General features: G+C 49.9%; 1 protein-coding gene across 1 annotated transcript in view; it reads left to right on the top strand.

Moving 5' to 3' along the window:
* Positions 1-818: 818 nt before the first annotated feature.
* The window catches only part of ZFHX3 (zinc finger homeobox 3), a 98,238-nt gene continuing 79,397 nt past the window's right edge, over positions 819-19,659 (top strand). The window contains 3 exon segments of the mRNA XM_042885835.1: positions 819-982; positions 3,463-6,221; positions 9,503-9,999. Of these exon segments, the coding sequence (XP_042741769.1) occupies positions 3,509-6,221; positions 9,503-9,999 (3,210 nt within the window). The 5' untranslated portion in view covers positions 819-982; positions 3,463-3,508.

Below are 19,659 nucleotides of genomic sequence, written 5' to 3'. Positions count from 1 at the left end.
GTGTGCTGCAGACGGGTCGCGAGGAGCAGATCCCGCTCGTGGCAGCACTGTGTGCTGCGGGAAGAGCGGGGGGGGGCCGCCTGGGTGTCTTCCAGGGTAATGGCCGTGGATGTAATGCATCTGCTTGTATCTTTTCCCTGTCCTCAGCACCCTTTTTTCATGGTGCCATGTGGGTCATTAGCAGAGGGAACAGTTTCTCACTGTCTCTTTCTCCTTTTGTTTTCCTCCTTCCTCATTGCTTCCAGTCTTGGTTTACTGCCAAACAGCCTCTTGTGAAAGGGCCGCCTAATTAACCCTGTGCTAATTAACAATTTAAAATTACACAGCACGGCTGTTCATATTTAATTCTCGGGAAGCCTGGGCAACAGCAGGAACCCCTCCTCCCGCCGTCTCCCTCCGCCACCGCCCGGGGGGAGCGCAGGGCCACCCCGAGCTGCGGCCGCTGCTGGGAGCAGCGTGGCTGAAAGATGGCATTTGTGGTGTGTGCAGGGAGATGGGGCTGGGGGGGCCGAGGACAGCGCGGGGTCACTCTGCCTGCCTCCCGTCAGAGCGCGGCTGCCAGCGAAGCGGCCGTGGTTGAAAGCAGCACCTGGTGACAGCACGGGGCGTCGGGACACAGGGCCGGCCGGCCGCGGGACACTGCAGCGCCGCGTCTGCTGCCCTGCCCTGCGGCCGTGGCCCGCAGCGGCCTGCCTTTGGAGAGCCATCTGCCAGACTCCGGCCTGCCGGGGGAGCTGCAGGGACGGAGTGGCCCGGTGTGCTGCCTGCGGCCCGTGGAGCGGTGTGGGACCGGGGGCAGCCATGGGGTGTGGGGCTGAGCAGGGACCGAGGGAGAGCCCTCCCCACTGCCCGGCGCGGGAGCACGGGGAGTCTGTGGCGCTCAGGCTGCTCTCTCCGTAACTGGAGTTCATTGATTTTACGGGAAGCCGTGTTTACAGACAGAGTGCTGATCGACCTGACGAGTTGACTTCTGCCTCCTTAAGTAAGAACTACCTTTTCTTATTGACTGGCTGATAAACAGCGTGAGGCGGGTGGGGGGCGCGCAGTGTGTGGGTCGGGGCTGTCCTCAGCACTCTGCTGTCTGTCCGGGTCACCTGGGGATGGCCTGGGGACGGGCGGGAGGCAGAGCCCGTGACAGTGAGCTGCAGGCACTGTACTGCTGCTCAAAGCTGGGTTTGCTTACAAACTGAGTTGTTCTTTTCAGTTCACAGAAACAAATAGCTAGGGTTCATGAGTGAATGGAAATGAATCTGTGCCTTCTCCTACGGCACCGCTTTCTGGAAGTAGCACTGGAGATGCAGTGATGGGCAGAAGGTGCGGGGCCATGTGCGGGGCCATGCTGCACCTGCTGAGGGCTGTGTGCCGACCCCCCACAGCCGCACCTCCAGTGCTGGTTAGCTTGCAGTGGGGGAGACATGTTAAAGCCACCCGCGGCAGCAGAGCCCACCAATTAATTGGTAAATGCTTGCAGGTTTGCCTGGCCTGGCCTGGCTGGGAGAAGAGATCGGCTTTCTTGTCAATAAACAAGTCCCCAGTGCAGCATCAAAGCCGCAGTCCTTTATCAATCGCGGCCTCCTCTTCCCGCATGTTCCTGTAACTTACCAAGCATTTATGACATTGATTTTGCAATCAGGCTGTTAACCCTCCCGCCCCACCAGCCCTGCTGGCCCTTTTGGCCCCGCTGTCAGTCAGGCGTCTTCTGCCAATCGGGAGTTCTTGGTACTGCAGATGCTCAGGTTCATGTTGTGGCACATCTGCACGTGTTCCCAGGGAGCTTGCTGTGCTTTGCAGTTCTACTGTCTGCTTAATGATGATTTCTATTTTATCTTTTTTAATTTCTACTTTCCTAAGAGACTTGTTTGTCCAGGCTGGTAAACTGCATGTTGTTTTGTCTGGGTGTTTTGAAAGTGAGGCACTCTTTTTCTACATTGTATTGAAGTCTGCATAGATACTCCCATCAGTGTTCTCAGCAGAAACATGAGGCTTATGGAGTTCGGCTTTACTCGGTTTTTCACCCAATATGAATTTGTTTTTGTTTGACTTGGATCACTGTCCTCAAGGCAGAAGGTAGCAGTGAGGTGGAGAGAACGTGTCATGTCGTAGGAACATTAATACGCAGCCTCAGTGCAGAAGAATCTGGGATCGATTTAAGGCAAGCACGCAGTGAAGGACAAATTTTCAGTGGGAGGGCAAAAGCTGTCACAAGGCAGTGTCAGAGCGTTGTGTTAGCTAAGGTAAGCAAAACAGCATCTGAGACAACTGAGCTTTTTGGCAACAGAATTACAGTGTTCCTCTTCCCAATTCAGTGCAACCTCATGCTGATCTGTGGTCTGCATTACCATGCTCCAGCTCACATCAGTAGCATTTTTGGGGAGCTATTCTCACAGGTCTGTTAACCCTAGGAAGCCATTCTGCCCAGGCTCTGTTAGGATTGCAGTGCAGGAGGAGGTCATGTTGGGATGCAGCAAGTGGAGCTGTGACATTGGTGTGCAGCCTGTGCTCAGCAGCTCCTGGCTGCAGGGAGTTCTGCAGGTCTCATATTTGGTGGAGGAGCAATAGTGGGAAGGTGGCCGTCCTTCTCAAGGACTCACATCATCTCTTTGTGTCTGGGGGCTGGGAGAGGCGGTCTGTGCACCCGCTGTGTCCTGCAGGATCTCTGGGAGCTTCCTGGAGCGTGTGGGGCTGACCACTTTCCAGTCCTCAGGATGGACCCTTGTCAGATCTGGAATTTCCTGTTTGGTTTCTCTCCTGACGTCTCTCCTTTTAAACTCTGTCCAGAGCATAGCAATTAAATCTCCTGTGCATACTAAATGCTGTGACTCTGAAATTCTTGAGAGTTTCTCTGGGTCTCATGATCTGCCTCAGAGCTCCGTGTGTGCAGCTGAGCTGAAGATGTTAGCTGCGCTCCCAGAGCTGCTAACAGAGGGGAATAGCCCCAAAACTGTAGTGTCCGAGTTAGGAAGCCATGGATAAGGGAGAATAATTTTTGCAAAGCTTTAAAGCTTCAACACTGTTCTTTTGTAGCATCCTAACTCAGTTTTTCTCAGACACTTTTCTGTAAATTGTTTTGAAGATCTCTCTGAGGTTGAAAGCGTTGGGGATGGCAGTGCAGCTCCTGCAGTCTACCCATCCCCCCCAGGGAAGGACTGAGGGGTTCTCCACACCTCCAGGTCGCTTTGACCAGCCTCTTGCCTTTCCTGCTCCCATCCATGACTACAGAAGCGTGGCAGGGGCAAGCACCCGTTAGTTTCTATCACTCGTTTCCTGTGGCTGCACACCCGGTGCTGCATTAGCGTCTTACACCAGGCCTTCTGTCCCCAGAGCTCACCTGGGGCACCGGTTCTCCTGCCGTTGCCCGCGATCCCAAAGAGCAGGATGCCCATGGCGTTTGTGGTGCATGGTCTTTATGGAACTGCCTGCTCTCTGACTCACCCGCCTCTCTTCCTCTCTCCCCGCCTGCAGGTCCCAGCCGTACCGGGTGCAATGAGCGCTCCGTGCCGGCCCTGCCATGGAAGGCTGTGACTCGCCCGTCATCCCCGGGAAGGACAATGGGTGCGGCATCTCTCAGCACCAGCAATGGACTGATCTCAACAGCGCCCACCTCCCCGACACGGCCGGCAGCATGGAGCAGCCTGCGGTGGAGAGCCGCGGCCCCCTGGACAGCCTGAGGGTCCCTTTCCCCGAGCGCGTCTCCGAGAGCAGCGCCGCGGCCGGCCCCGGCGCCGAGCCTGCCAGCAAGGAGGTGAGCTGCGGGCAGTGCGCGGCCTCCTTCGCCGGCCTGCAGAGCTACATGGAACACCGCTGCGCCAGCGCCCGCCCACCCCCGCCACTGAGGGGGGAGAGCGGGAGCGAGAGCAGCGAGGATGGGGACGAGGAGAGCGATGTGGAGAACCTGGCCGGCGAGATCGTCTACCAGCCGGACGGCTCGGCCTACATCGTGGAGAGCCTCAGCCAGCTGGTGCAGAGCGGGGCCGCCTGTGGCAGCGGGGCTCTCCCCTCGCTGCTCCCGAACTCTCTCTCCAAGCAGGGGGAGCCTTCCGGCACCGCCCCCGTCTACCCGCAGATCATCAACACCTTCCACATAGCCTCATCCTTCGGGAAGTGGTTTGAGGGCTCAGACCAGACCTTCCCGAATACCTCAGCCCTGGCGGGCATCAGCCCCGTCCTGCACAGCTTCCGCGTCTTCGATGTGCGACACAAAAGCAACAAGGATTACCTGAACAGCGATGGTTCTGCCAAAAGCTCCTGCGTATCCAAAGATGTTCCCAACAATGTGGACCTGTCCAAATTCGATGGCTTTGTGCTCTATGGGAAGAGGAAGCCCATCCTGATGTGTTTCTTGTGCAAGCTTTCCTTTGGGTATGTCCGCTCGTTCGTGACCCATGCGGTGCACGACCACCGAATGACTCTGAGTGAGGAGGAGCGGAAAATTCTTAGCAATAAGAACATCTCCGCTATCATCCAAGGGATAGGCAAAGACAAGGAACCTCTCGTCAGCTTTCTGGAACCAAAAAACAAAACCTTTCAGCACCCTCTTGTTTCCACAGCTAACCTCATAGGCCCTGGACACAGTTTTTATGGCAAATTCAGTGGCATTCGCATGGAAGGCGAGCAGGCCCTGCAGGCTGGGCCAGCTGGCGGAGCGGAGCCGCCACCTTCAGGCGTCCTGGCCCCCGGTGCGCTCCTCAACCTGGGTGGGCTGACCAGCTCGGCTCTGAAGACTCCAATTACCTCAGTCCCCCTGGGCCCGCTGGCTTCCAGTCCCACCAAATCCTCCGAGGGGAAGGACCCTGGGGTGGCAGAGGGGGAAAAGCAAGAGGGGGGCGACCAGGACAGCCTCTCAGAGAAGGCAGAGCCTGTGGAAGAGGTGGAGGAAGAGGAAGAAGAGGAGGTGGAGGAGGAGGAGGAGGAAGAGGAGGAGGAAGAAGAGGAAGAAGATGAGGATGATGAGGGTTGCAAAGGACTGTTTCCAAGTGAGTTGGAGGATGAACTGGAGGACAGGCCCCAGGAGGACCCTGGGGCTGTGGCAGGCGGCAGCAGCAGCAGCAGCAGCAGCAGCAAAAAGGACCTTGCTCTCTCAAACCAAAGCATTTCTAACTCTCCCTTAATGCCTAACGTGCTCCAGACCCTGTCACGGGGCACAGCTTCTACTAGTTCTAATTCTGCTTCTTCCTTTGTCTTTGATGGTGCAAACAGGAGGAATCACTTAAGCTTTAACAATGAGGGCGGCGGAGCCAATGTGGCAGAGGGCAGCAGGAGGCTGGACTTTATCGATGAAAGTGCCAATAAAGACAATGCCACAGCACCAGAACCAAATGAGAGCACAGAGGGCGAGGACGGGAGCTACATCTCCCATCACCAGCATGCTGGCCCCCTCTGTGAACTTGGGGGTGGGGAGTGCCCCTCGGGGAGTGGCGTGGAGTGCCCAAAGTGTGACACGGTCCTGGGCTCCTCACGGTCGCTGGGTGGCCACATGACTATGATGCATTCTCGCAACTCATGTAAGACACTCAAGTGTCCCAAGTGCAATTGGCACTACAAGTACCAGCAGACGCTTGAGGCGCACATGAAGGAGAAACATCCTGAGCCAGGGGGCTCCTGTGTCTACTGCAAAAGTGGGCAGCCGCACCCACGGCTGGCACGGGGTGAAAGCTACACCTGTGGTTACAAGCCCTTCCGCTGCGAGGTCTGTAACTACTCCACTACTACCAAAGGCAACCTCAGTATTCATATGCAGTCTGACAAGCATCTCAACAACATGCAAAACCTGCAGAACGGAGGGGGAGAGCAAGTCTTCAGCCACACCGCCGGGGCGGCAGCAGCAGCTGCAGCAGCCGCGGCCGCTGCAGCAGCAAACATTGGCAGCACCTGTGGGGCCCCCTCCCCCACCAAACCAAAAACCAAACCCACATGGCGGTGTGAGGTGTGCGACTATGAGACCAATGTAGCCAGAAACCTTCGTATTCACATGACCAGTGAGAAGCACATGCACAACATGATGCTGCTTCAGCAAAACATGTCCCAGATCCAACACAACCGGCACCTGGGCCTCGGGAGCCTGCCGTCCCCTGCCGAGGCCGAGCTCTACCAGTACTACCTGGCACAGAACATGAACCTTCCCAACCTGAAGATGGATAGCACTTCCTCAGATGCACAGTTCATGATGAGTGGATTCCAGCTTGATCCTGCCAATCCCATGGCAGCAATGGCTCCATCTCTAGGTGAGATTGAAGGGTTTTCCACTGTTCCTGTGCGTAAGGGGAGAGTTGTGTTTGTGTCACGGGCTTTGTTCTGTCCCTGCAACTCACGGTGAAGTGCAGCTGCAGTGCAGTGGACTGCCCGTGTGTGCTGACCAAGGATGGAGCCTGCACTGTAGGGATGGAGCAGAGAATTCTCTTCTGTGTTCTTCCACAACATTTTGTCATCCTAAGAAAGTATGTCACTTTTTTTGGTTCATTTTCTAAAAGTTCTGGAAGGAAAGTAATAGAACAGTAGTTGTAGCTGACATGCACTGAGTGTTCCTTATTACTGCAGTCAGGATGCTTCACTGCGTTTCCTGATGGATTGGGCTTGCTTTGGTAAGGGACGTAGGCACTGTCCGGGTGGCTCTGTGAGTTGCTAGTGCTCCCAGAGCTGGGGGCTGAGGTGGTGCACTGTGTATTGTATTGCTTTGAGGAGAAAAGGTAAGTGTGTTTTGAGAGCTGCGATGAGTTCGGTAGATGTTCCTCTGCTGAAGAAACTCAGCTGAAACCACCCCTGTGACACCAGCACAACAGATAAGATTTGAGGCCTGAACAGAGGAAGGAGAGTCATTAAACCGAAGAGGAATGGCTATAGGGAGGGAAGATTATTTCTCTCATCAACTGACAAAAGCACTTTGAAATAAATTACCAAATGTATTTTTCCTGACAGCAAGCATTCATCATGTTTGTGTTGGCACTCTGGGGGGCACACTGTTATCCCCACAAAGTTTAGCCCAAGAATTAGAATAGGGTAAGGAATAAGTTTCTGTCAAGGTTCCTCCACCAAGCTGCTTTTATGTCCCCTGAGACTGACAGCAGCCACTGCAGCGCTCTGTAATAGCTCTGCTTTCATGCTAGAGTCCCACACAGCACTTAGGGCATGCCAGATGGAAGTGACTTATTTCTGCATTGTTTTTGGTGTTGCTGAGGGTTTTTCACAGCGCCTTGAGAAAGTATGTGAAAAGAGATCTGCCACTTACCTGCCCTCCTTTGAACTAATTTATTTGTGCTGCTCTCTGCCCTCTCTGCCCTTGTCCATCCATTGATGCTATTATTACTGATGCACTACATTGCTGGTTCATTGGTCTCATGCATGTTCTCCTTTCCTTCAGCTATTCATAGTACAGTTTATTATTAGTCCAGAAGGACGTGAAAGTCATATGAGAGAACAACAACACAAGATACTAAAAGAAATGAAAAAGAAAATGGAGGGACTCAAGTGATTATAACTTAAAGTAATTATCTTTTTTTTTTTTTTTTTTTTTTTTTCTTTTTTATTGCATTTCCCAGCTTGCATCTTTGGGAGGTCAAGGACATGAGCTTGTCTGGTACATTTTCAGTAGCTCTAAGTTGCCACCCGCTGTAACTGACAATTGCTTGTAACATAGCTGACAGCAGCATGTAATCTTACGCAGTCATCTGTGGGTGGTTTCTTGGGATGCACCCCTTTTGGGACTCGGAGCCTCCTTGCTGAAGTAAGGGAGGCTGGCATGAGAGAAGTTGGGAGTACTTTAGCTGAAACCTCTTGAGGTGCATTACGAGGTCTTGAGCATCTGTGAGCTTGCCTGGAAAGTGATTTGTGAGCAGTACACTTGATGGTTATAAATCTCAAGCTGAGGATCACGGAGGGAGGCCCTTCCCATGTCAATAAGCACTTGACACAAGTTTAGCTCATTAAACTCATACGCACGCTGTGAACTTTGTTAGAAATCAAGCACATTTTTCCCATTTTTACTCTTCAGTCCAAAACTGAGCTTGAGAGGAATATTAATAAATCAGAAGATATTGCTTACAGGTTTTTACTGCATGACGCTTTAAGGATAGATGGATTCGAAGAGAGGATTTCAAGATGTGTCCTAAGAGGAATGCTTAGAAAAATTACTGTGATTAGGAGATGCGGGCTGTGGAAGGCAAGTGATGGCTCTCTGTGTGCGGTGAGCAGCTGTGCAGGAGTAGCTGTGGAATTGTGCTGTGGCACGGCAAGATAGAAATGATTTGAGAAAGAGGAGCGCGGCTGCGTTGACAGAAGGGCAGGGTGCTGCCACTCGGCTCGTCCCATGCAGTGCCTGCGCCAGTTGTGGCTGCGTGCCTTCAGGAAGGTTGGCATGCAGTTCTGGTACCCGCCCCAGTGCAGAGCAGCCTCGCAGTGGTGGCTGTTTCTCAGCATAAGAAACGTTTTGGTTGGCTGGGTAACTGCTGGCCTAAAGGTTTCTTTGATAAAATCAGATTTTTAAGCCAAGCTATGACATAAGATCAAAGTAGAATACCGAAAAGCTGCATAAGTGTCTTCAAAATGGAAAAAGATAGCAAGGTGGAGCAAAGGTCCTAAGAAGAGGCTTGTGGTGGGTCCCTGTGCTTTCACATAAAAAGTTAATGTTAGAAAAAAGTCTCTGTTCCTAACTTCAGAGAGCTCTGATGGAAATAAGAGCTTGCTGTATTCACTTACTGTAAGAGAACAGAGTTCAGCTCTCAGTTTGAAGGGTAGATCTATGATACTTAAAGACAGCAAGCATCTTGCTGGTTTTCCTTGACGTGTTATTGCACTCCCATTGGTAATAATGGTTGTATGTACAAAGCATCTATAAACACTGTTTTTAGAAGGCTGCCATTTTAAACTGTTGGACGAGAGAGCGGATCTGAGTGGCTCTGTTCAGACTGAGTTTTGTACGTGCCATGTTCTGCATGTTGCGTGCTTCTGACTGCAGCGTGGTGACCTAACTGCAGTGCTCACGTGGCTGTAAGTGTATAATACTCATACTTGTGGCCAAGGTCTGTTCTCTGCTTGTTTTTCCTTTTTGAGACTGTGCTCAGGTACTGCACAAGGCAACGTTTCTTGCTTCTTCAGGTAAGCAATTAAAAATAGGATAAAGTATTGTCCTGTTCCTGATACGAACACAGAGAATTTCAGTGCAGCACCAAGGAACTTTTCCTTCTCAGAAGCACTGTAAGAAGTAGAGCTTTTCTTGTCACCTTTCATGGGCAGAGGGTAGGACAATATTCGGAGCTTGGTGTCTACAAGGTAGGTAGCAAGAGCTGCTGCAGTCCTGTCCCAGCCTTACATGCTGGCTGCTCTTTTTTTTCCCTGCAGATATAGTACAGAACTGAGGGATAAATGAAGGGACAGCAGTGCTTTGCTTTTGCTATGATTTTGGTGAGTGCAAGAGTTGCACTGGGAGCATATGTTCCGCTCTGTGCTATTCTTCTGGCAAGTGAAGGATTGAGCTTTTCTGACCTCTTTCTCCCCTTTTTCCTTCGTGCAGTGGGTGGAGAGATCCCCCTGGACATGCGGTTAGGCGGTGGACAGCTGGTGTCTGAGGAGCTAATGAACTTGGGTGAAAGTTTCACGCAGACAAATGACCCATCACTGAAGCTCTTCCAGTGTGCTGTGTGCAACAAGTTCACTACAGATAATTTGGACATGCTGGGCCTTCACATGAACGTGGAGCGCAGCCTCCCTGAAGATGAGTGGAAGGCAGTGATGGGAGACTCATACCAGTGCAAGCTGTGCCGCTACAACACGCAGCTCAAGGCAAACTTCCAGCTCCACTGTAAGACGGACAAGCATGTACAGAAATACCAGCTGGTAGCACACATCAAGGAGGGTGGGAAGGCCAACGAGTGGAGGCTGAAGTGTGTGGCCATTGGGAATCCGGTACATCTGAAATGCAATGCTTGTGACTACTACACCAACAGTCTAGAGAAGCTGCGTCTTCACACAGTAAACTCGAGGCATGAGGCCAGCTTGAAGCTCTATAAGGTAAGGGGTGGCTTTGCTTTGTCTTCCTTCACTGTCTGAGTGCTGGAACAAAGGAAGATCTCCTTTGAACCTCAGTGGATTGTGATCCTTTGGAGACAAGCTGCTCAGCTCTCTCCAGCAGGACCCAGTCTCACTTGTGCAATACAGGCTTTTGGCTTTTGTTATCGCAGCACCTGCAGACTTTAAAGCCTTTGGCCAACAAGCATTGATTTCAGAATGCTTTATTGGGGTCTCCAGTGTCTTAGTATTGCACGTGTGTCAGATGACACTTTTATGTGCAACAAATGACATTCATTTTTGAAAATGTGCAAGATGTTGTTAGCCACGGTTTACTCCCTTCTGTAAGGTAGATTGTTAACCCATTTGAGATGCTTCAGGAGAACCTGAAGGCTTTTGCTCTTCTGAAAGAAATGGGTTATTCTGGCATGGAGAGTGCTGAGTGGAGTGAGCAAGGAGGGAAGAAAGGGTGGAAGAGGGCTGCCATCACTGTGTATTTATGCTGTGTATATGTTAATGCCAGGATCTGTAAGGAAAGTGTTGCTTGACGCTGGAAAAGGGAGAAGCTGGGAAGAGAAACCTTGTGTGTGTGCACACATGATCGTGCGTATGAGCAGACGGTTTGGAGGCATTGCAGGATTTCATCCCTGGTAATACTTGGCCTGGGACTGCCATCTTGTTTTCCTTCCTCCCTTTGTGTGTTTGTTTGTTTTGGCCTCATTTTGTGTCTTTATAGCCATCTTCCTCTCCCTGACTTATTTCTCTGGCTCACAACCCCCACCCCTTGCTGGCCTGAACCCTGTGGGCTGTAACCCAAGAGGAGCTCCGGATACAGTAAATAGTCCTTTCACTTGTGCAGCAGAATTGCTCCAGACGTTTCTATTGATTTTCACTGGACTTAAAGCTTCACCTTTTTCTCTAATCATCCCATAATGGCTTTAGTATGATCAATCAGGTACGAATTGCCATAAATCTAAGCAGCTGCATACCTTCCATTCACACATGCTATGCTGCTGATTGCCTTCTTTCTTTCACTTTTTTTATTTTTCGTCTGTCCTTTTCCCCACTTTTCTTCAAATGCAGTGAGATTTTTTTATATCGAAATACATGTCTAAGCAGATGATATTTTTTGCTTTTTGACTGTTTCTCAGTTATTTTTATTTATGCACTTTAAAACTTGGCATTGTGCGGTACAGTATCCCACCCACATCATGGTGCAGATACATTATCTTCCAAAACTCCTGGGATTTTCCTAGGAGTGAGCAGCTCCAGCATTATTCAGGGAGGAAGAATGTCAGCAGGACCATTTCAGAAGGCTTGCCTAGAAATGTGATTGTTGGACTTCTCTGAAATTGACAGGGAGGTGGTCAGTTGAAGAGCAGAATACAATTCTGCTGAGCTTGCCAGCAAGACCAAAGTGTCTGTGATGGGAACCAGCATAACACAGGAGTCTAGCTCTGAAGCAATTGGGTCTTCCCTCGTGCCTCTGCTCAGATATGCGAGGGACTGAGACAATAAAATCACATTGGAAGCTGGGGTCGTAAGTGTTGCACCGACACTTTCTAACGCCAGCTGAGGAATCAAATCTTGTGTGTGTGTCTAAGTGTTGAGTCACGTTCTGAAGCACTGATTGAGCAGCTGGGGAAAGGACCCGGTCAGCCCTGGGAGCACAGGTGAAGCAGTTCAGCTGTGGGGCCAGAAGGGACGGAGCCTGGCTGCAGCTCTTAGACCTCATTGAAGGGCTGACTGCCACTGGGGAAGGGGCTCTGGCTGGAGATCCCTCCTTGGTGGAGTCCTTCCTGTGAGCCTCGATCTTTGGAGATGGATGAGCACTTCTGCTTTCCCTTTGAAATACCATCCTATCTGTGCTCGTCCCTTCGTTGTTACACTCCTGTATCGCCCTTCCACTGCGTTAATCTTTCCCATTGTAACGGTGTGGAATTCAAACCAAAAGATGCATTTGAAAGCTCTGAGTTTTGACACTTAACGTTGTTCTCTTAAATTACTAAAATGTTCAGACTCTTCATTGGTAGTGGTTTTTGCTGGAGAAGAACCAACTGGAGCACTAGGGCTCTAGACACACTGCAGCTGGAGAAAAGAAAAGATTGGAGGGCGTGCGCAAACGCCTGTACCTCATGCACTAAGGTTCCTGTAATGCTCTGCTCGGGTGAAGAGGAAACGTTGTTTTTTGAAGATCGTAAGAGGCCTGGTAGTGCTCAGAGTTGCTACAGTCCTGCTTTGCTTCTGATGTGAAAGCAGTGAAACACCAAAGAATAACACACACAGAATAGTGAAATCTGTTGTGTGGTCCATACATGAGTGTAATAAAAATTTTGAATCACAGCTTGAAGCAGTGATGGAGCACCTGGGGAGAAAGCAGAGCCAGCCTTGGAGAGCTCAGGTGCATGCAGTGTACCCGAGTGATGAGAAGGGCTGGAGCCAGGATCCACCCCTCCCAGAGCTTGTTTAAGGGTTAGCAGAGGAGGTGAGGGTGTATGTTGCTGGAGATCCCTGCCTACCTGAGGCCTTCTCGGGGTAAGCAGACTCTTTCATTTGTTTCTGTGCCCATAGCTGTAGCATTCAAGCATATCCTCACCTGCTGCACCCTAGGATTTAGCTACTGTGCTGTCAGTGCTGTTCTTTCCATTGCGTTACAGTGTGCTTACTCGTGTGTCTGTATAAAGTCTTGAAATGCACAGTATGGGATTTTCTTTGTTTTGATAAACCTCAGATTATGATAAAACATAGCTCATGTTGCTCTGCCCAACAGCTCACCTGCCTGCAATGGTAGAGGACAGCAGAAGGTAGGATTCACTGCTTGGGATTTTTAGGGGAATCGGTGCTTGACCTCTGGATAAAGCAGGCTGTTTTCTGAGTCCTCCATGCAGTGCTTGCCATCATCAGAGTGGTTGTAATGCTGTGTCTCTTTTGATAGCTGAAAAGGTGCAGTGGTAGTGGGGGTAGTTCACAGAATGGTTTCTCTTCTCTCAGGCCTTGGTGTGGTCTGCAGTAAATTGAGATTGATTGGATGTTATTTTTCCTCTTGCTAATGTAATCCATTAGCCTGGCACATGCATAATCAGTTTAGAGCACAGTTAACTGGATGTAATCGAGTTCTTCCCTGCCTGCTGGAGAAAATCCTCTCCAGATGCTGCTGGGTGAGAGTACATGCTAGGCTTATCACACACAATCCTCCTTATTCTGCTTTTTTGCCATTTTCATCTTAAATTACCTGTTTTTGGCTGCTTGCGTTGCCCATGAGCCTCTTCTGTTGCTGCTACCTGTTGCCAGAAATGTGGAGATGCTGTTACCCGTAGTCCAGTGAATCTTTCGGGCATCTCCTGCATTGCTTCCTGTGTTGGAGGAGGTTTGGTATTCTGCTGCCATCTTTGTCCTGCACGTCGTAATGGTTCTCATCCGCCCTCTTCCCATGTCAGTAGCACAGTTGCGAGGCCCGAGGAACCAGTGGAGTCTGGTGATCCTTTGTCCTCTTGTTCCCCGGAGTCCCCACTGTCCCGCTAAAGTCCTGGGGCTAAATTGGAAATTCTGTTATTTATCTGTCTTTTGCTGGGAGAATGCTATACCTGTACCTCTGGCCATGTTGTTTCGTCTCTTTTGTGAGACTGGTGATATTTATTTTCTCGGAGGAATTTCCTGGGAAGCAGGAATGCCCCTGTAAGCACGTGATGGCAGGAGGGGGCTGTGAGGGTTTGGGATAGATGGCAGCGGGGAGGGCTCCTCTTGTCCCAGTTAGGACAGCCTGATGAGTGCGGCACACCACTGGGGTTGAGTTGTGCCAGTGGTTTGAGCAGACTGGTGGGGATTGTGCAGACTCCTCACCAGTGCAGGCGTAGTGCAGCAGAAGCGAGTCTTGTATCCTCCTGAGCACAAAAGTCTGATGCAGACTTGCAGCAAGAGGTCAGGCGTGAGTTCCCAACAGCTATTGCACAGGTGGAATTTCCAGAAGGGATCAATGCGAGAGCAAGAGCCAAGTTTGAATGTCTTCTACAGCTTCCTGAAAACCTCTAGTTCAGAACCTGTAGCTCCATCAGAAGAGGTGTAAACAAAGAACAACTGAAGAAAGACATTGCTGGCCAGACTGCTGAGTGCATGCATTCAAGTTCATTTGGTGTCTTTCTTTTCTGCCTTTCCGAGTGCTAAGTTAACTCAGAGAATGAGATCGGGAGAAGGTGGGGTGGGATGGGGTTTGGGCTGCAGGATGCCCTTCAGAGGGGTTCTTTGTTAGCAAGGAGGTGTGGAGCAAATGGGAAGAAGGCTCCTTAATGTCAGTACTGGAGGAACTAGCAACAATGAAACTTCCTGGGTCTGTGCCGTTGTGGAAAGGAGCAAAGATGAACAGAATGGAAGGGCAGCTGCAAACCCAGCTGGAGGTGGTGGCAGTCCCTTTCCACCACCAGGCAGCTCTTGCCTCCTACAGCCCACCCTGTGGGAATGCGCTTGTGTCCTTTGAGAGCGGAGGCTGAACAAGAGAGATTAATCTTGGGTAAGATTAAAAATGGAACATCTAGCAAAAGTCCAGGGAAGTGGCAGATGGCTGAATAGAGTGACTTATGTGAAGGCAGTAAAAACACTTTGGAATTAGCTTAATGCACAGGTCCAAGCTGCTGCAGGGCAGAGGAATGGGCAGCAGTTGCTCACCTTACTCTGAAAGAAAAATAAGGAGCACCTGGTATGATTAGCAACAGGGTTAAAATGGAAAAACACACTTTTGTGTGGCACATTGTTTGTCTGTGAACTCATTGCTGGTGTGGGTTGTTATAGAGAGCAGACATGCAGATGGATTGAAAAAGGAGCGGGACAGACATGTGAGGAGCTGGTACATTGGTGCTCATTAAATGGTAATTGAGATGCAAACTCTGGCTCCATAGGTTCTCAAATAGCTGGTAGCTGGAAGCTTTGATTATGAACTGGGGAAGGTTTGTTATTCATCTGCCCTGTTTCCTCTTACAAACTCCACTGCAAGTGGCTGCTTTCTGCATGAATTTGAAGGGGATCGATCCTTGATAGCACCCATTATGGTGGCTGTGTCACCAGTACTCCCATCTGCTGGCATCCACACTGGACAGCACGCTGCTTGTCCCTGACTCTGTTGTGGTATTGTTTGTCATCTTCAGGGGTTGGTTGGCTTTAATATGTATAAGATGCTTTGAGATAAGGCATGACAAATTGCCAGTTCGTTAACATCTGGCCACTATTTTTGCATTAATGTGAGATAACAGGGCCAGAATTCTGTAATATGGCAAAGCTGAGATCTCACCCCTCTGCTTGGCTGACAGTTGGTGTTTCTGTGGGGTATCAGTGTATGAAAGCGCAACGTTTTTCCAGGCAAGGACATTGAAGAAGATATCTTGGGTTTTCAAGTTTTAGGGAGAGGAAAAGAAAACAGAGAATTATTGGCATCACTGAGATGCAAATAAAAAGTTCTTGTCTTTTAATGATACAGGAAACTGAAGTGGAAACTTTTTTGTTTCTTTTTATTTTTAAATTTAATCAGCCTACCAGAAGTGTAGGAGATGCTCCACATCACTCCATCTGTCGTCATCTGCTGAACACACAGAATGCTGCAGGGGGTCTGTTTGGTGCTGCTATGCCCCCAGGTGCTGGGACCAGACGGGGACCCTCTGGGAGCATTGGGGGCTGCCAGGGCCGTGCAGTCGGTGTCACCCCGCTCTGAAGTACCTGTATGGTGTGACAGAGGCAGAGGGAAGTGTGGTTGAGGTTTGATTTGCAACAAAAATTTCCCTCGGTGTTTGTGTTTTAGAGCTTGTAGGGTCAGGGTGCCCACAGAGGCTGTCATGCATATTCCAGAGGATTTAGAGCCGTATTAACCTTTAATTTACAGACTGTTTCTTTTTGTAAGTTTGTATTTTAAACTGCAGATGCAGCATCTGAGCTCTGAATTGAGAACGTGGATTTTGCTGGAAGCCCATTTAAATTGCAGATTAAGGGGGCTTATAACTGCTTTCCTACAAGGCCTACACTTAACATTCCTATGGCATCTTCACAAGCAAAGATCCATTAAAAGTCTCCCCTCCAAATTGTTTTAAAGCTGGTCTCTGAAACCTTTCATTCTGCCATCCTCTGGCCTTGGATGAACTCATAATGGAGGATGAGCTTATGAACTAAAAGCACTCTGAGGACCACAGTGTGTAAATGTGGGCTGGGCACGAAGTGCTGCTGGACTCGCAGCCCCAGAAGTTCTCTGAGCTGTGCACTGTGGTCCCGGGGCTGAGAGGGCCGTGGGCTCTGCTGGGGCCCAGGCGCCCTTCCTTGGCCAGCGCTGCTCCCAGAGCACTGCAGGCTCAGCAGCACAGAGAGCCAAGCTGCTTTTTACCATAAAGCAACTTACGGGAGGACCGAATCCCTGTTGTCAGGTTCTGCTTTAATGCCCTACTGGGACAGCAAAGTATTTTAACACAAAAGTCACTCGCTGTCCATTTAACCCTTTCAGAAGCCTCCCTCGTAGGACTGCAGTTTTTGATTGCCAGGTTGCTCCTTCACATTATTCTGCTACTGAAGGAGGTGGTGGTGGTGTGTGTGTTTTGGGTTTTTTTTTTTTTTGACCTTCCTTCAGGTGTTTAATAGTGAAGTAGTACAGAATTCAAAAAATTCATACCTTCTCTATATACTTCATTTTGAAAGGGCTGAAATCAAAACTAAGGAGAATACTCAGTACTGCCTGCTGAATGTTTTATTTATGGCCTTTAGGCACTTAGACTGTTCTGTCAACAGTTCTCTGGTAAGTACTGTGCCACGAGCAGCCAGCAGCCTGGTGTAAAAGCAACCTGAGCAACACATCAGAGACTGCAGCTGGAGCAGCAGCCAGTGTCCGGCATCAGGTGTCAGCAGTTAGCCCAGCACATAGCTGCAGCTTGCTGTAAAGCAAGGTTTAAAATTGAGATTTAGAATTGCTCAAACAGAAAAGAAAAATAAAAGCCAAGTAGTTTAAGCAGGGGCTTGACAGTGTGGAGCCTCCGATGGTGGTGGAAATGAGGACAAGTTGGCTGTGGTCATTGCTCTGATTTAGGGCTGGTGACAGAATCTCTAGCAGACCTTCACAGAATAATAGAATTGTTTGGCATTCAGGGATCATCGAGTTTCAACCCCTGCTGTGGCAGGGCTGCCAGCTGCCAGATCAAGCACAGTCAGGTTGCCCGGTGCCCCATCCAGCCTGGCCTTGAGCACCTCCAGGGACTGGGCATCCACAGCCCCTCTGGGCAGCTGTGCTACCAGCCCTCCCAGTGAAAAACTTCCCCCTGGCATCTAATCTAAAGCTCCCCTCTTTTAGTTTCAAAACCTTTCCCCTTGTCCTATCACTATCTACCTATGCAAAAAGTTGATTTTCTTCCTGTTTATAGTCTCCCTTTAAATATTTGAAGGCCATAATGAAGTCAGGGGCATGGGTCCCTCCTGTACTGCTGGGGGAAGTTGTTGCTCTGCAGAGGAGAGTGTGGAGGGTGAACCTGTGCCAGAGATTCCAGTTGGGATCCCAAAGACCTGCATTTTGTTTTTCAGACAGTCAGCCACTGTGAGTGAAGGCTGATGCAGAAATGTGTGCCCACATACCCTCCTGCCTGCAGACATAGCACTGTAAAGAGGAGCTCCAGCCAGAAGAGCTGATTGGAGGTTTTGTGGCAGGTAATGAGGCTGTAGGGCAGGAGCCTGCTGTTCCTGTGGACCAGCAGTTGGGACTGGAGCGGCCTGGGTTGGAGGGCTGGAGCAAGCAGGTGAAGGAGATCTTTGTTCCAGGCTGCAGTTGGCAGCAGAGTGGCACTGTCAGGCTGTATGCTCACGCTTGGTGGTGTCTGCTGCAAATCTGCATTCGATGCAGAGTGCCTTCAGTGCCATGGTCCTGCCTGGACAGTGGGTTTCTGCTGTGGGCACCAGGCTTTCAGAGTGCTGGGCAGCAGCCCTTGCTAGGTGACTGAGTGCAGCTGCAGGCTCTGATGGCATGCTCCATTAAATAATGGCTGTCTGGTAACATTCATTTCTCATGGTGGGTTGATGGGTAAGCTGGGAAGGATGCCATTGGGTGCTTTCCCAACCTGTACAATGTGACAAGGAAAGGACTCCTGGTTTCTGTTGGGCTGTGCTAGTGCTGCCAGATTACAAGAGCTGTTATCTTCTCCCCTCCTAGATAACTAAGCTGTTTCTGAGTAAAATTTCCTAACAGCTGAACTTCTAAAAATTACTGTGAAAGTAGCATGGGAAGTTCTAGTTTTTCAATCTCCTAAGAAATGGATGAAATAAGCAATGTGTGTGTGATACATAACTCATTACTGTAGTGCTTTGTGTTCTTATACCTGCGGGTCCTTAAAACTTCTAGTCTTGGGCTGCATTGTGTGCAGTCAAGTTCTGCAATTTGAATTAGGCAATAAGTTACACTTGTGCAACAGGTTCTCCGAAAGCTGTGCCTTCAGGTGCAGTTGGATGAGCTCTGGTAAGCAGTGCTGCAGCTGTTTGAAGATACCTGTCTCCAGGTTACCTTGCCTCTCTGCCAAGGCAGCAGCTGCACTGCAGAGGGCAAGCGTGGTGCTGATGTGTGGCTGTGTGGGCTGGGGAGGGACAGCAGCACCCAGAACGCTGCTGCCATCTCATCAGTGAATACTTATTTTGTCCCTTGCTGCCTTCAGCGTGTTTGCAGGTCTCTCTGCCAAGATGTGGCAAGGCAGTGTGTTGGTGATTCCTGGTGAGGAGTGGACTCTGTCCTGTGTGGCTCTGGGGGGCACTTAGCGTGTCTGTGCACAGGTAATTAGCAGGCATTGCAGTAGGTTGATTTATTTTTTTTTTTGCAGTTGTATCAAAATTCTCCAGCACTCCTTCCCTCAACTGCACTTTGAATTCTTCCCCTTGCCGCAAGCTGCAAGGAATTAACAGTCAGTGTTGTGGCACAATATGGTAAGGCTGCTGGGATCAATTTGCAGTAAAAATATTTGCTTCGGTACTGGCTTGATTTATGTAGGAGTTGTCTTACATCTCAGCTGTTATACTGCTTTTGTCTTGACACTAAAAATGCGTGTCTTGATCCCTTCTGACCCTCTTTTGCTCTGTGGTTAAAATAGAGGCATGGATTTCTACGAAGTCCCTTTACTTGGCCATTTGAATCACCTGTGAAGTGCAGTTAATCCCAGGATCCTGATTGCTTTGCTGCCTCAAACAGAATGTGCCCTGTGGAGCAGGGTGCTGTGGCTTGGGCAGAAGCACGGCTGCTGTTGTTGTGCAGCTGGCTGGAAGTCAGATCTCAGGCAGGGGAAGTGGGAAGAGCAGAGAGCTGAGGCAGGAGATGGAGGCCAGGATGCTCTGATCTAATTTGAGAGAATGTTTAAAAAAAAAAAAAAAAAAAAAAACTTACATTTTTATCCATTCCTTTCATCCTGAGGCTACAGAACCTGCGAAGATTGATGCACGTGGTCTGTTTGGTCCTCTGACCTGCTGTCCCTTCCTTCTCTTCAGATGCATAATGGCCTCCAGACTATTTCTGCCTCTTTTCCTGAATATGCATTACAGCCCTGTCCCACCCACTTCTTTCTCATGCTTGGAGAACGATAGTTACAAAGAAAATCACCTGGGGAAGTTTCAGGCAGCAGTAACAAAGCCTATTTCCACAGAGGGGAGGCTAATTACACAGCTAATTAATCCAAC

Source organism: Lagopus leucura, unplaced genomic scaffold (genome assembly GCF_019238085.1).
Source record: "Lagopus leucura isolate 7727_CA_CO unplaced genomic scaffold, USGS_WTPT01 Super-Scaffold_100053, whole genome shotgun sequence".
In the NCBI taxonomy this organism is placed as follows: domain Eukaryota; kingdom Metazoa; phylum Chordata; class Aves; order Galliformes; family Phasianidae; genus Lagopus; species Lagopus leucura.
This window is presented reverse-complemented; position numbering and strand designations above follow the sequence as displayed.